The sequence below is a fragment of the Melospiza melodia genome, chromosome 20 (assembly GCF_035770615.1).
Source record: "Melospiza melodia melodia isolate bMelMel2 chromosome 20, bMelMel2.pri, whole genome shotgun sequence".
NCBI classification, from domain to species: domain Eukaryota; kingdom Metazoa; phylum Chordata; class Aves; order Passeriformes; family Passerellidae; genus Melospiza; species Melospiza melodia.
Genome location: NC_086213.1, coordinates 2,783,514 through 2,797,609, shown reverse-complemented (window position 1 = coordinate 2,797,609; position 14,096 = coordinate 2,783,514). Strand labels below are relative to the sequence as shown.

At 66.6% G+C, this 14,096-nt stretch overlaps 2 protein-coding genes across 6 annotated transcripts in view; one reads left to right on the top strand and one right to left on the bottom strand.

Moving 5' to 3' along the window:
* Positions 1 to 783: 783 nt before the first annotated feature.
* Positions 784 to 6,264, bottom strand: NIPSNAP1 (nipsnap homolog 1). The gene is made up of 10 exons (XM_063173318.1): positions 6,179 to 6,264; positions 5,022 to 5,149; positions 4,836 to 4,881; positions 3,831 to 3,925; positions 2,762 to 2,832; positions 2,525 to 2,665; positions 1,518 to 1,549; positions 1,325 to 1,419; positions 1,159 to 1,242; positions 784 to 1,030 (listed from the first exon to the last, which is right to left on the bottom strand). The coding sequence occupies exons 1-10, from the start codon at positions 6,262 to 6,264 to the stop codon at positions 966 to 968; spliced, it is 843 nt and encodes a 280-aa protein (XP_063029388.1). The 3' UTR covers positions 784 to 965.
* A 6,864-nt stretch (positions 6,265 to 13,128) lies between these two features.
* NF2 (NF2, moesin-ezrin-radixin like (MERLIN) tumor suppressor) overlaps positions 13,129 to 14,096 on the top strand; it is a 49,113-nt gene continuing 48,145 nt past the window's right edge. For all 5 annotated transcript variants that reach the window (XM_063173382.1, XM_063173386.1, XM_063173381.1 and 2 more), the window contains exon 1: positions 13,129 to 13,283. In XM_063173382.1, the coding sequence (XP_063029452.1) occupies positions 13,170 to 13,283 (114 nt within the window). In that variant the 5' untranslated portion in view covers positions 13,129 to 13,169. The remainder of the gene's footprint in view (positions 13,284 to 14,096) is intronic.

Genomic DNA, 14,096 nt, shown 5'->3' with positions numbered 1-14,096 from the left:
GTGGTGGTGGTGGTGGGATCCATGGGCTTGGGGAGAGGCTGGGGATGGGGTCCCCAATGGCACTGGGAGGATCCTTGGGCTCAGAATGGCACGAGAAGAGGTCCCCAGTGGCACTGGGAGCATCCATAGGCTTGGAGGACCATGGGATGGTGTCCACTTCAGCACTGAAGGGTTTCAGGGGCTTGGGATGGGGTCCCCAATGGCCCTGGGGGGTATCCATGGGCTGGGCTGGGCCTTGCCTTGGGGTGCCCAGTGGTGCTGGGGGATCCAGGAGCTTGGGGGTGGCATTGGATGGGGTCCCTGCTGGTCATGGGTGCATCCATGAGCTTGGGGAGGAGCATGGCATGGGGTCCCTGATGGCACTGGGGGGTACCCATGGGCCTGGGATGGGGTCCCTGATGGCACTGGGGGGTACCCATGGGCCTGGGATGGGGTCCCTGGTGGCACTGGGGGGTATCCATGGGCCTGGGATGGGGTCCCTGATGGCACTGGGGGGTACCCATGGGCCTGGGATGGGGTCCCCGGTGGCGCTGGGATTTTGGGGGGGTCTCTCAGTGCATCCCAGCACCCATGGGTGGAGGTCCTTTGGTGCAGGAAGCACCCATGACATGGGGCAGAGCAGCCCCAAGGTGACACCAGCCTGGAGTGGGGGTCCCACCAAGCACCCCCAGTCCCTCCCTCCCCACCCCCAGAGAGGCTTTAGCATATTAAATATTTAATTGGCAGCAAAGGCACCCGCTGGGCTCATCAGGAGCAATTAAGCCCCCCCAACCTCCACAGCCCCCCCAGCAGCACCATCCTGGGGACCCCCACAGGATGGGGGGCTCCCACCTGCCCCTCCCTGCTCTCAACCCCCCAAAACGGGCTGGGGGACAGAGCTGGGAGCCGGGGGGAGCAGCAGAACCCCCCATTAGGGCCAGGGAGCCCCTGGGGGTGCAGGGAGACCCCCCTGCCCCGGCCCCCGATCACTGCAGGGGGGAGATCTTCAGGGGAATCATGATCCGCGATTCCATGGTCCGGATCAGCGGCACTGCGGGAGCAAAGGACACACACGGGTGAGGCCAGGGGGTCCCCAGCATGGCCAGGGGGTCCCCAGCATGGCCAGGGGGTCCCCAGCACCGCCAGGGGGTCCCCAAAGCGGGTGGGGGTCCCACTCACCCGTGTAATAAACATTCTCATCCCAGCCCCTCTTCCTCCAAGCAGCGTTCCTGGTCTCCTCCCGGGACTGCAGATCCCTGTAGGCTGTGAGGGGAGCACGGGGGTCACCCTGAGCCCCCCAGCTCAGCCCCCAAGGCTGGGGGTCCCCCAGGGTGACCCCCCTTACCCCAGAGGTGGTGCACCACGTAGAGCTCCCCGATCTGGGAGAAGAAGCCCCCGACGGCCTCCTGGTTCTCCTGGCGGTACTTGATGGCCCGAGCCCTGCGGGGAGCAGGGGGCACGTGGGGGGCTGCCCCTGGGGGTGCCCCCTTCTCCAGAGGGAGCTTTCTCCCCTCCATGCTGGGAGAGCAGGGCCTTACCAGTTGTTGCCCCACTCGATCATGGTGCCTGGCTGGAAACAGGGGGGAAAAACGGTGAGAAGCCACTGCTCATCCTCCTTGGGAGATCCCAGTGGCTCTGGGGGTACCCATGGGCCTGGGATGGGGTCCCTGATGGCACTGGGGGCACCCATGGGCTGGGGATGGGGTCCCTGATGGCACTGGGGGTACCCATGGGCTGGGGATGGGGTCCCTGATGGCACTGGGGGTACCCATGGGCCTGGGATGGGGTCCCTGATGGCACTGGGGGTACCCATGGGCTTGGGATGGGGTCCTTGGTGGCACTGGGGGTACCCATGGGCTTGGGATGGGATCCCCAATGGGGTGGGGGGCACATAGCACCTTGGGAGGGGCACAGGATGGAGTCATTGGTGGTGGTGGTGGGATCCATGGGATTGAGGGGAAGCTGGGGATGGGGTCCCCAATGGCACTGGGGGGATCCCTGGGCTCAGAATGGCACGAGAAGAGGTCTCCAGTGGCACTGGAGGGAGGGTTATGGGATGGTGTCCACTTTAGCACTGAAGGGTTTCAGGGGCTTAGCATGGGGTCCCCAATGGCCCTGGGGGGGTATCCATGGGCTGGGCTGGGCCTTGCCTTGGGGTGCCCAGGGGTGCTGGGGGATCCAGGAGCTTGGGGGGAGCATGGGATGGGGTCCCTGGTGGTGCTGGGTGTATCCAGGAGCTTGGGGGGAGCATGGGATGGGGTCCCTGGTGGTGCTGGGTGTATCCAGGAGCTTGGGGGGAGCATGGGATGGGGTCCCTGGTGGTGCTGGGTCTATCCAGGAGCTTGAGGGGAGCATGGGATGGGGTGCCCAGTGGTGCTGGGGGATCCAGGAGCTTGGGGGGAGCATGGGATGGGGTCCCTGGTGGTGCTGGGTGTATCCATGGGCCTGAGGGGAGCATGGGATGGGGTCTCTTTGAAGGGCTGCCCCCCAAAACCAGGGTACACCAGCCTGAAGACCCCTTCCTGAGGCACAGGCTGGTGCCCACCTTCAGCTTGTAGGTCCTGAGCTCGTAGATGTTGGGTCCCTGGCGGGGCTGGGGCTCGTTCCAGAAGCTGAACTCCAGCAGCAGCTGGTTCCTGCGGGACAGCAGCATGCGGCTCCTCTCCTTGCGGAACTCCAGGTACTCCTGGGGACAGCCCGGGGTCACGGGGGTCACGGGGGTCACAGGGGTGACAGGGACAGGCCCTGTGGGGCACAGGGGGGGTCCCCAGCCCGGCGTTACCTTGTTCTGCCTGAGCTTGCTCATGCAGTCCATGAGCGCCGGGTACCCGCCCGAGAAGCGCCACAGGTGCACTGCAAAGAGGGGAGGGGTGGGCAAGGGGTCCTGGTCACTCTGGGTGACACTGGGACCCTCTGGGTGACACTGGGACCCTCTGGGTGACACTGAGTGTCATTGAGTCCCACTGAGTGTCACTGAGGGAACCCCAAGATGGTGAACAGTGGAGGACACTCTCCCATCCCCGGGGTATAGAAGGACAGCCAGGCTGATCCCTGGGGGACAGAAGGACAGCCAGGCTGATCCCCAAAGGTACAGAAGGACAGAAGAATAGCCAGGCTGATCCCCAAAGGTACAGAAGGACACAAGAACAGCCAGGCTGATCCCCAAAGGTACAGAAGGACACAAGGACAGCCAGGCTGATCCTGGAGGTACAGAAGGACAGAAGGACAGCCAGGCTGATCCCTGGGGGCCAGAAGGACACAAGGACAGCCAGGCTGATCTCCTGCAGCACAGGAGACGCTGGAACAAGGACAGAAGATGGGGTGGACTCTCAGCAGGAGTTAATCCAAGGTTTATTTCAGGACCCCCACAAACCTCAGGGAGCTCCTGCTGAGAGCCCTGGGAGAGGGGCCAAGGTTACATTGAAAGGGAGGTGGAAATTTAAAATAGATAACATTTACTGACCAATGAGTGACCCTGAGGGATGGGCACTGGGAATGGACATTTAGGACAGGATTTGGGGTAACACTTGGTAGGGGGGGTGACCCCTGGCCTCTGGGTGATCACTTGACATCCTGGATGGAAAGTTCTGGCTGGAGGGGATGGGATGGTGAGTGACTGACCCAGAGCCAGGGTGGGGATTTGGGGATGATCCCAGCAAAGGGAAGGGATTGCACAGGCAAAAGGACAGGGTAGAGATCCCAAAAACCATATGGGAAAAATACTGGGATACAAAACCAAAACTGTTACAAACTGTTACAAAGTATAAAAACACACTGCAACAGAGGGGAAGCAGCGCCCCAAAACCCCACCAGGGTCCGTGTCTGTGGCAGCAGGGGCTGCCTGGCCTCACCTGCCTGGTCCTGCTCGCCGTACCACGTGTTCCAGTTGCCCACCAGGTCACAGGGGTAGTCGGGGTCCGAATGCAGCTTGGGCAGCACCTCCTCTCTGTGGGGCACAGAGGGGCCAGTGGGGTGGGGGCAGCACCCCAAACCCTCCCAGTGTCCCTCTGTGCCCTCCCAGTGCCCCTCTGTGCCCTCCCTAATCCCCCCAGTGCCCCTCTGTACCCTCCCAAACCCCCCAGTGCCTCTCTTTGCCCTCCCAAACCCTCCCAGTGCCTCTCTTTGCCCTCCCAAATCCCCCCAGTACCCCTCTGTACCCTCCCAAACCCCCCAGTGCCCCGCTGTGCCCTCCCAAACCCTCCCAGTGCCCCTCTGTGCCCTCCCAAACCCTCCCAGAGCCCCTCTGTGCCCACCCAAACCACCCCAGTGCCCCGCTGTGCCCTCCCAAACCCTCCCAGTGCCCTCCCAAACCCCCACAGTGCCCCTCTGTGCCCTTCCAGTGCCCCTCTGTGCCCTCCCAAACCCCCTCTGTGCCCCTCTATGCCCTCCCAAACCCTCCCAGAGCCCCTCTGTGCCCACCCAAACCCCCTCAGTGCCCCTCTGTGCCCTCCCAAACCCTCCCAGTGCCCCTCTGTGCCCCTCCAAACCCTCCCAAACCCCCTCTGTGCCCTCCCAAACCCTCCCAGTGCCCCTCTGTGCCCGCCCAAACCCTCCCAAACCCCCTCAGTGCCCCCCTGTGCCCTCCCAAACCCCCTCAGTGCCCCCCAGTGCCCCTCTGTGCCCTCCCAAACCTCCTCAGTGCCCCTCTGTGCCCCCCCAGCGCCCCTCTGTGCCCTCCCAAACAGGACCTGGCACAGCCTGGGGGATGCATCCATTCCCCAGGGAGGGAAACTGAGGCACAGAACAGGGGACACACATCCACCCAGGAGCTCCAGGAGCCCTCCCACCCCTGCCAGTCCAGAAGAGCCCCCCCAAAACCCCGCTGGGAGGCCTGGGAGGCCCCTCAGTGTGCTCACGTCAGCTTGTTGTAGGCTTCCAGGCACTCCGGCTTCACGTTGTGAACTGCAGGGACAGGAGAGAGGGCTGGGAACGGGGCAGGGAGCCGGGAACGGGGCAGGGAGCCGGGAATGGGGGTCCCAGGGGTCCCGGGGGAGGCACACTCCAGCTGTGCCTGCCCTCCTCCCAGGAGCAGCAGCACTCACACTGGATCTTGTAGAGGTTGCTGGTCTCCTTCTTGGACAGGAGGTTGGAATGCGCGTCCTTGCGCGGATCCACCTTGTGCACGAACAGCGAGCGGAACCAGCTGCCCTCCACATCCCGGGAGAACCCCCTGAGGGACACCGGCAATCACCGGCAATCAGGGTCCCGAGGCCTCACTGCCAGTCCTGCCTCTGCTTTTCGGCCTCCAGGGAGCCCCGGGGCTCCACGGGCTCCTGCTCAGTTCGCACTGGGAGCCCTGTCCCAGTCTGGGCTGGCTCTGTCCCCAGTTCCAGTCTGTCCCCTGCACCCACAGGGGGTGGCCGTGCTGCCCAGCAGAGCAAGGACACTGCTGTGGGGTGCGGGACAAGGGGGGCACCCCACTGCAGCCACAGTGACCCCTCCATGGGCAAGGGGACACGGGGACACCCCCCATGGGATCTCCTGGACCCAGGGGCTGCTCCAGGGTTGGTGACCCCTCCAGGGGCAAGGGGCAGCCCCCAGCCCGTTCCCCGGGGCTCCCCAGCAGCCCCAGCGGTGGCTCCGCTGTCCGGAGAAGGTCGGGCAGCGGCGGGGGAGGGACGGGGCCCCTCGGGTCCGAGCTGCGGCCAGACCTTTGTCCCCGGCGAGGCAACGACCGTGGGGCCACTGCGGGGGCCGCCCGCCGGCTCGGGGAGGGCAGCGGGGTCCGGGCAGGGCTCGGGGGGCTCGGGGGGCTCGGGGTGCCCGCCCGGGGGGACGCGGGGTGCAGGGGGGATCAGGAAGCCCGGGGGAGCGGGGTGCGGGGTCCCCTCCCGGGGCGATGCGGGGCCAGGGGTGGGGCTCAGGGCTATCAGAACGGGGGATACGGGTGTGCCGGCCCGGGGGGATGCGGGGTGCGGGGGAATGGGGGCAATCAGGGGAGAGGGATGCGGCTGATGCCGACAGCGGGGAAGATCCTGGGCCGGAATGGCTCAGAGGTGGGGTCTCCACCCGGGGGATGCGGGGAGCAGGAGGGATGCGGGGTGCGGGGGAGCTGCAGGGTGCGGGGGGAGGATGCGGGGCGTCCCCGCCGGGGGAGATGCGGGCAGCGGGGTGGGAGGATGGGGGAGCCGGGGATGCCGCGGGGGCTCTCAGGGCGGGGGTTCCCGGGGTCCCCGCCCCCGCGGGGGTCCCCACTCACCGCGCGCCCCGCGGGGCCGCGCCCGCGCCCCCGCCCCGCAGCCGCCGCAGCGCCGCGCTCCCGCCGCGCGCTCCCGCCGCCGCCATCTTCCGCACCGCGGCGGGGCCGCGCGCCGCGCGTGCACGCCGGGCCCCGCCCCCCCGGGCCCCCGGCCACGCCCCCTCAGAAGCTGGCCTGCAGCAGCGTGATCCTGATTGGCCGCCCGGCCACACCTTCTCGCGCCCGGCCACGCCCCCCCGCCCCCTCCCGCCGCCGCCGCGACGCCTCATTGGATGCCGGAGCGGGGGCGGTGCCCGCGGACTGGGCGGTGCTCGGCAGCCAATCAGAAGAGGCGGATGGAGAGCTCGGTGGCTGATTGGTCCCGATGTCTCGCTCCGGAGGGGGCTCAGGCGCGGCTCCAGGGGGGCGGGGCTTCCTCGGGCTGCGCCCTGGGGAGGCGGGGCCAGATTGGGCGGGGCCGCTCGGTCAGGGGGCGTGGCCGGGGCGCGGCCGGGGCGTGGTCGGGGCTCACCTGCGGGCGCGTTCTCGGGGTGTCCCCGCCGCCCCCCAGGCGTGTCCCCGGCCCTGGGGGGACTTCCCCGGGCCGGGGGCTCCTCCTGGGCTTGGAGCACCTGCGGGAGGGCACAGGGAGCGCTGCTCCGGCCGGACCCGGACCTGCCCCTGCCCCAGAACCCCCTGTGCCCCATTGCCCCCTCTGCCCCAGCCCCCCTCTGCCCACAGCCCCGCCCTGCCTCATTGCCCCTTCTCTCAGCCCCCCAGCCCCCCCCAGGCCGATAGCCCCCCTTCTGCCCCACAGCCCCCCATTTTGCCCCATAACCCCTTCCCTTCTCTCAGTCTCCCCGCTCTGCCCCATAACCCCCCCTCTCCACACGGATCTGCACCACAATCACCCCAGTACCCGCCCCTGTCATATTTCCCCTCATTTCAGTCCTCACCTCGCTGTGGGGCAGCGGAGGGAGTGGGGGGCAGCACGGAGGGGACACGGGTGGGTCCCCGAGCCCCTGCCCCGTGGCCTGCGTGGGCAGTGGGGGCTCGGCAGGATCCGCACCCCGCAGTTCCTGGAGCCCCCGCTGGGAGAGCGAGCGGGCCGAGCTGGGAAAGGGGGGGAAACAGGAGTTAAAGGGTTAACTGCCCCCAGAACCCCGCCAAAGCCCGCCCTGTGACCCCCACAAACCCCCCCGAGGTTCCTCAGACCCTCAAATTCTCCAACCTCCTCCTGCCGCCTGGGACCCCCCCAAACCCCTCCAGACCCAGCCCTTCTGTGTGCCCCCCTCCACACACAGATCCAGGCCCCCCGTGCCCCACTTACCTGGGCAAAACCGATACCCCCCGGTGCCCCTCGGTGCCTCCCACTCACCCGGGCAGCACCTATGTCCCCCGTGCCCCGCCGTGTCCCCCGTGCCCCACTCACCCGGACAGGGCCGCTTCCCCCGTGCCCCCCAGTGCCCGTCGATGCCCCCCGGTGCCCCCCGTGCCGCACTGACCCGGGAGAGCCGATACACCCCATGCGCCCGGTGCCCCCCGTGCCGCAAAGCCCTGGGCAAGGCTGACACCCCCCGATGCCCCCCGGTGCCCTGCGGTGCCCCCCGTGCCCCCCGTGCCCCACACCCCCAGGCAGAGCCGATACCCCCCCCCGTGCCCCCCGTATCCCACACCCCCGGGCAGGGCCGATGTCCCCCGCTGCCCCCCGTGCCCCCCTGACCCAGGCAGGGCCGATAACCCCCGGTGCCCCCCGTGCCCACCGTGCCCCACTGACCCGGGCAGCGCCGATGCCCCGCAGTGCCCCTCGGTGCCCCCCGTGCCCCCCGTGCCCCACTGACCCGGGCAGGGTCGTTCCCCCCGTGCCCCACTGACCCGGGCAGCGCCGATGCCCCGCAGTGCCCCGCAGTGCCCCCCGTGCCCCCTGGTGCCCCCCGTGCCCCGCTCACCCGGGCAGGGCCGATGTCCCTCAGTGCCCCTCGGTGCCCCCCGTGCCCCACTGACCCAGGCAGGGCCGATAACCCCCGGTGCCCCCCGTGCCCACCGTGCCCCACTGACCCGGGCAGCGCCGATGTCCCGCAGTGCCCCTCGGTGCCCCCCGTGCCCACCGTGCCCCACTGACCCGGGCAGCGCCGATGCCCCGCAGTGCCCCCCGGTGCCCCCCGTGCCCCACTGACCCGGGCAGCGCCGATAACCCCCGGTGCCCCCCGTGCCCCCCGTGCCCCGCTCACCCGGGCAGCGCCGATGCCCCCCGGCGCAGGGCACAGACCCAGGCGCGCAGCTCCTCGGCGCTCTCGGTGCCCAGGCAGTACGTTCGCATCCCGGCGTGCTCAGCCTGGCAACGGGGGATCCCTGCTAGACCGGGCTCAGGTGTCGGGGTCCCGTCCCCCCTCCCCGATTGGGGGTCCCGGGGAGCCGGCGCTGACCGTGAACAGGAACGGGGGGGCGCGGGGGGCGCGGGGGGCGGCGGGCAGGACGCGGATCTCGTAGCCGGGCAGGGGGAGACCGCCCCGAACCTGCTGCTCGCTGCTGTCTGGGGGCACAGGAGGGGCACAATGGGGGCACCAGAGACCCCATCTGCACCCCGAGATCGCCAGCACCATCGGGGGGATGCCGGGGACCTCCTCTGATGCCCCCGAACCTCCCGGGGTTAGACCAGAGCTTAGAACCCCACCAAGGACCTGTTCAAGCCTCCAGGGAGCCCCGATCCTGGGGAACCCCTGATCCGCCCAGAGACCCCCAAAGCCCAGGAATTCCCAGAGACCCCAAATCCCCGGGGGATCCCTGACCCACCCAGAGACCCCAATCCCCAGGAATTCCCAATGCTCCAGAGACCCCAAATCCCCGGGGCATCCCTGACCCACCCAGAGACCCCCAAATCGCCCAGGGATCCTGGATCCCACTGGGATCTCTGACTGCCCCAGGGACCTCCAACACCCCAGGGACCCCCAATCCCCCGGGATTCCTGGTCCTCCAAGGAGTGCCCAACACCCCAGGACCCCCCAGTCCTCCCCAATATCCCAGGGACCCCCAATCCCCCCGGATTCCTGGTCCTCCAAGGAATGCCCAACATCCCAGGGACCCCCAATCCTCCCCAATATCCCAGGGACCCCCAATCCCCTGGGATTCCTGGTCCTCCAAGGAGTGCCCAACACCCCAGGACGCCCCAGTCCCCCCCAATGACCCAGGGACACCCCGGGATCGCTGCCTCCAGGTCCCCCAAGCCCCCCCGGGTGTCCCCAGCCCCCCGTGCCCCCTCACCCCGGTAGTAGTAGAGGCACAGATCCACCAGCACAAACCAGCGGCGCTTCCAGAGCCGCAGCCCCGAGCTGTCCTGGGAAGGGATGGAGGGGGAGAACGAGGGCTGAGCCCCCCCGGGACCCTCTGCTGCCCCAGACCCCTCAATCCCTTCTGATCCCCCTCCATTCTCCTCACTCCCCCAGACCCACAAACCCCACAACCCCCGGCACCCTCTCCCATCCCACACCCCATAACCACCCCGCACTGCCCCATCTGACCGTGTGTGTCTGATCTCCCCAAAACCCCCAAACCCCATAAACCCCAGCACCCTCTTCCATTCCACAGCCCATAACTGCCCCATCTGACGGTGTCTCTGATCTCCCCAAAGCCCCCAAACCCCACAACCCCCGGCACCCTCTTTCATCCCACACCCCATAATTGCCCCACACTGCCCCATCTGACCATGTGTCTGATCTCCCCAAATCCCCCGAAACCCACAACCCCCGGCACCCTCTCCCATCCCACACCCCATAACCGCCCCACACTGCCCCATCTGATCGTGTGTCTCTGATCACCCCAAAGCCCCCAAACCCCATAACCCTCCCTCACCTCCCACTGACCCCCCAACTCCCTCTGATTCCCCCCAACCCCACATCCACCCCATGACCCCCTGACACTCCAGACCCCCCCCAACCCCCTACACCCTCCCCAAAGCCCCAGGTCCCCCCCAAAGCCACAAACCCCTCAGAATCCTGCACCTCAAATTCCACAACCCCTGGCATCCTCTTCCACCCCAGACCCCGTAACCACCCCGCACTGCCCCATCTGACCGTGTGTCGGATCTCCCCAAATCCCCCAAACCCCACAACCCCTGGAACCCTCTTTCATCCCAGACCCCATAACCGCCCCACTGGTCTGACTGTGTGTCTCTGATCTCCCCAAAGCCCCCAAACCCCACAATCCCCAGCACCCTCTCCCATCCCACACCCCATAATTGCCCCACACTGCCCCATCTGACTGTGTGTGTCTGATCTCCCCAAATCCCTCAAACCCCACAACCCCCAGCACCCTCTTTCATCCCACACCCCATAACTGCCCCACTGGTCTGACCGTGTGTCTCTGATCTCCCCAAATCCCCCGAACCCCATAACCCTCCCTTCACTGACTCCCCAACTCCCTCTGATCCCCCCCTAAGCCCCACATCCACCCCATGACCCCCTGACACTCCAGACCCTCCCAACCCCCCGCACGGCCCCGGGTCCCCCCAAAACCCACGACCCCCCCAGAATCCCGCACCTCAACCCCCAGAGAGCCCCCGAGCCCCCTGCCCACGCCCACTCCTCACCTGCTTGTGCAGCCAGCCCTGCATGGCGGGGGGGGTGCGGGGGTCCCTCCGCAGCGCCTGCTCCCCCTTCCCAAAGGCGTGGACCCTCGGCACGGGCCGGCAGGGCTGGGCAGGGCAGCGGGGTCACCCAGGAAGGGACCCCCACAGCCCCCACCCCTCCCACCCCGATTTATCTTTGTAGCCCCCGCAGCTGCCCAGAGCTCCCCCGTTGTGCCCCACAAGTCCCTATGGATTGCTGTGCTCCCCCGTGCACCCCAATTCTCCACACGCCCCCCTGGGGTGCCCGGGGTTCCCCAAACCCTCCCCTACAACCCCTACAACCCCACAGCCCCCGTGGTTCCCCAGTTCCCCCCACGCCCCCACCCCTTTGCCCACCTGGGTGCGGGGGCCGGCGGGGCCGGGGTCCCTGCGGGCGGGGCCGGCGCTTTCTGCCATGGGGGGTCCTGCGGAGGCAGCGGGGGGCCGGGGGGGTCCCCATCAATGTCCCCATTGTCCCCGCGGGGACAGAGGCCCCGTTCTTCCCGCTGCGGGGGCGGGGGCTGCTCCCGGACGCCTGGGTCCCCCCGGGGGTGTCGGGGGGAATTCTCGGCTCCCGCTGCTCCCTTCCCCCTCCTGCTCCCGCCGGTCCCCCTGTGCTGGTCCCGGTTTCTGTCCCAGTAACCCTGAGCTGGTCCCAGTTCCCACCCCAGTAACCCTGAAGTGATCCCAGTCCCATCCCAGTAACCCTGAACTGGTCCCAGTCCCATCCCAGTAACCCTGAACTGATCCCAGTTCTACCCCAGTAACCCTGAAGTGATCCCTGTCCCATCCCAGTAACCCTGAAGTGATCCCAGTTCTATCCCAGTAACCCTGAACTGGTCCCAGTCCCATCCCAGTGACCCTGAGCTGGTCCCAGTTCCATCCCAGTAATCCTGAACTGGTCCCAGTCCCATCCCAGTAACCCTGAACTGGTCCCAGTCCCATCCCAGTAACCCTGAGCTGGTCCCAGTCCCATCCCAGTAACCCTGAGCTGGTCCCAGTCCCATCCCAGTAACCCTGAGCTGGTCCCAGTCCCATCCCAGTAACCCTGAACTGGTCCCAGTTCCCATCCCAGTAACCCTGAACTGGTCCCAGTCCCTCCCGTGCCGGTCCCAGTTTCTGTTCCGTTCCCCCGTGCTCGTCCCAGTTCCCAGCCCGTTATCCCACACGGATCGGGGTCGGTCCCGTCCCCTTGCGCTGGTGACAGGTCACAGCCGCCGTCCCATCATCCCAGTGCCGGTCCCGGGTCCGTTACCGCGGCCGGTTCTGCTCCCAGCGCCGCCCGGTGTCCCGCTATGGGTGCCGGTCCCGTCCCGTTGCGCCGCGTTGCTCCCGGTGCCAGTCCCGGTGCCAGTCGCAGTCCCGATCCCGATTCCAATCCCAGTCCTAGTCCCGGTCCCGGTCCCACAGTCGCGGTCCCCGTCCCGGTCCCGGTCGCAGCCGCAATCCCGGTCCTCGTCCCAGTCCCAGTCCCGGTCCCAGCCGCAATCCCGGTCCCAGTCCCGTTCCCAGTCTCACTCTCAGTCCCAGTCCCGGTCCTGCCCCGTGTCTCCGGTCCTGCCCCGTGTCCCCGCCCGCCCCGGGCGCCGGTCCCAGTCTCTGCCCCCACCCACGATCCCGGACACCCGGGTGGCCCCGGGATCGCGTGGGTCCCCTCGCCCCGGCAACCACCGAGCGGGCAGCAGCCGGTGTGCCCCAGGGAACCCCGTCCTGGGGTGCTGGGGACACCCGTGACACCGGCTCTCCCACGGCACTGGGGAGACCCACGGCAACGGGGACACCGCACACGGGGGACACCGGGACACGGAGACACGGGGGACACGGTGTCCCTCGTGTGCGGTGTCCCCGTGTCCCCGTGTTTCGGTGTCCCAGAGTCTCCCGTGTCCTCGTGACCCGATGTCCCCACGTCCCCCTTGTCCCTGTGTCCTGGTGTCCCCGTGTCCCGGTTGTCACGGTGTCCCGGTGTTCCCCGAGTCCTCCGTGTCCCGGTGTCCCCGTGTCTCCCTGTCCCGGTGTCCATGTGTCCCGGTGTCCCCGTGTCTCCCTGTCCCGGTGTCCATGTGTCCCGGTGTCCCCGTGTCCCCCCTGTCCCGGTGTCCCCACGCCGGGTCCCGGTGCTCGTCCCCGCGAGCAGAGCGCTCCGCCCGCCGCCAGGGGGCGACACCGCCCCGCCCAATCGCTTCCTCACACCCTCTTCATGGCCCCGCCTCACCCCGCCCCTTCCCTTGAGCGGCATCCTCTCTACCCAATCACAGCCGGGCCTCCTCCCGCCTCTCCATCGCACTCCTTTCTATTGGCTAGATGGTGCAGCGGGGGCGGGCGCACAGCTCGGCGCGGCCAATAGCACAGCGGCGGGGGCGTGGCTAGGCCGCCATGGCGCCGCCGCCGCGCTGACCGCGCTGCGCCGCCATGGCCGGGGCCATCGCGTCCCGCATGAGCTTCAGCTCCCTCAAGCGCAAGCAGCCCAAGACCTTCACGGTGCGCATCGCCACCATGGACGCCGAGATGGAGTTCAGCTGCGAGGTGACGGCCCGCGCGGTGCGGGGCTCCCGTGAGGGGGACGGGCCCCCCAGAGCCCCCTCCCGGTCCCCCAACCCTCCGCCGGTTCCCGGGGCCGGCAGCGGCACTGCCTTGGTTTGGTTATAAATGGCGTTATCCTGCTGGGATTTTGGTTATAATTGCACATAATTCTGGTTATAATCCGGCTTTGTTTTGGTTTTTTTTTTAGTAGTAATTCACCTTTGGTTATGAACCGGTGTAATTTGGTTTTACTTTGGGCATAACTTGGCTTTGTTTTGGTTGTAATTCAGTGTTACTGTGTGTGTAATCCAGTTACATCCTGGTTATAGTTTGGCTTTAATTTTGTTATCATTAATCCTTATTATGTGTGTAATTCAGCATTGTTTTGGTCATAAATTGGCTTTTTTTCTGGGTATACTTTGGCTTTAGCCTGGGTATAATTTGGCATTATTCTGGTTATTATCCATCCTATACTTTGGTTATAATGTAGTTTTTATTCTGGCAATAATCCATCTTCACTCCAGGTGTAATTTAGCTGTATTTGGGTTACAATTTGGCTGCATTCCGTTTACAATTCAGTCTTATTCTGGGTGCAATTTGGCATTATTGTGTTTATAATTCATCCTGTACTTTGGCTATAATTCAGCTTCACTCGGGGTATAATTCAGTTTTATCCTGGTTATAATTCAGCTTTATTCTCATTACAATCCAGCTTCCTTTGGGTTTTAATCCACGGTGCTGTCCAAGTCACCACCACACTGTGGCTGTCACAGGGCTCGAGGAATCCCAGTGCCAAGGCTTGAACCCACAGGAATC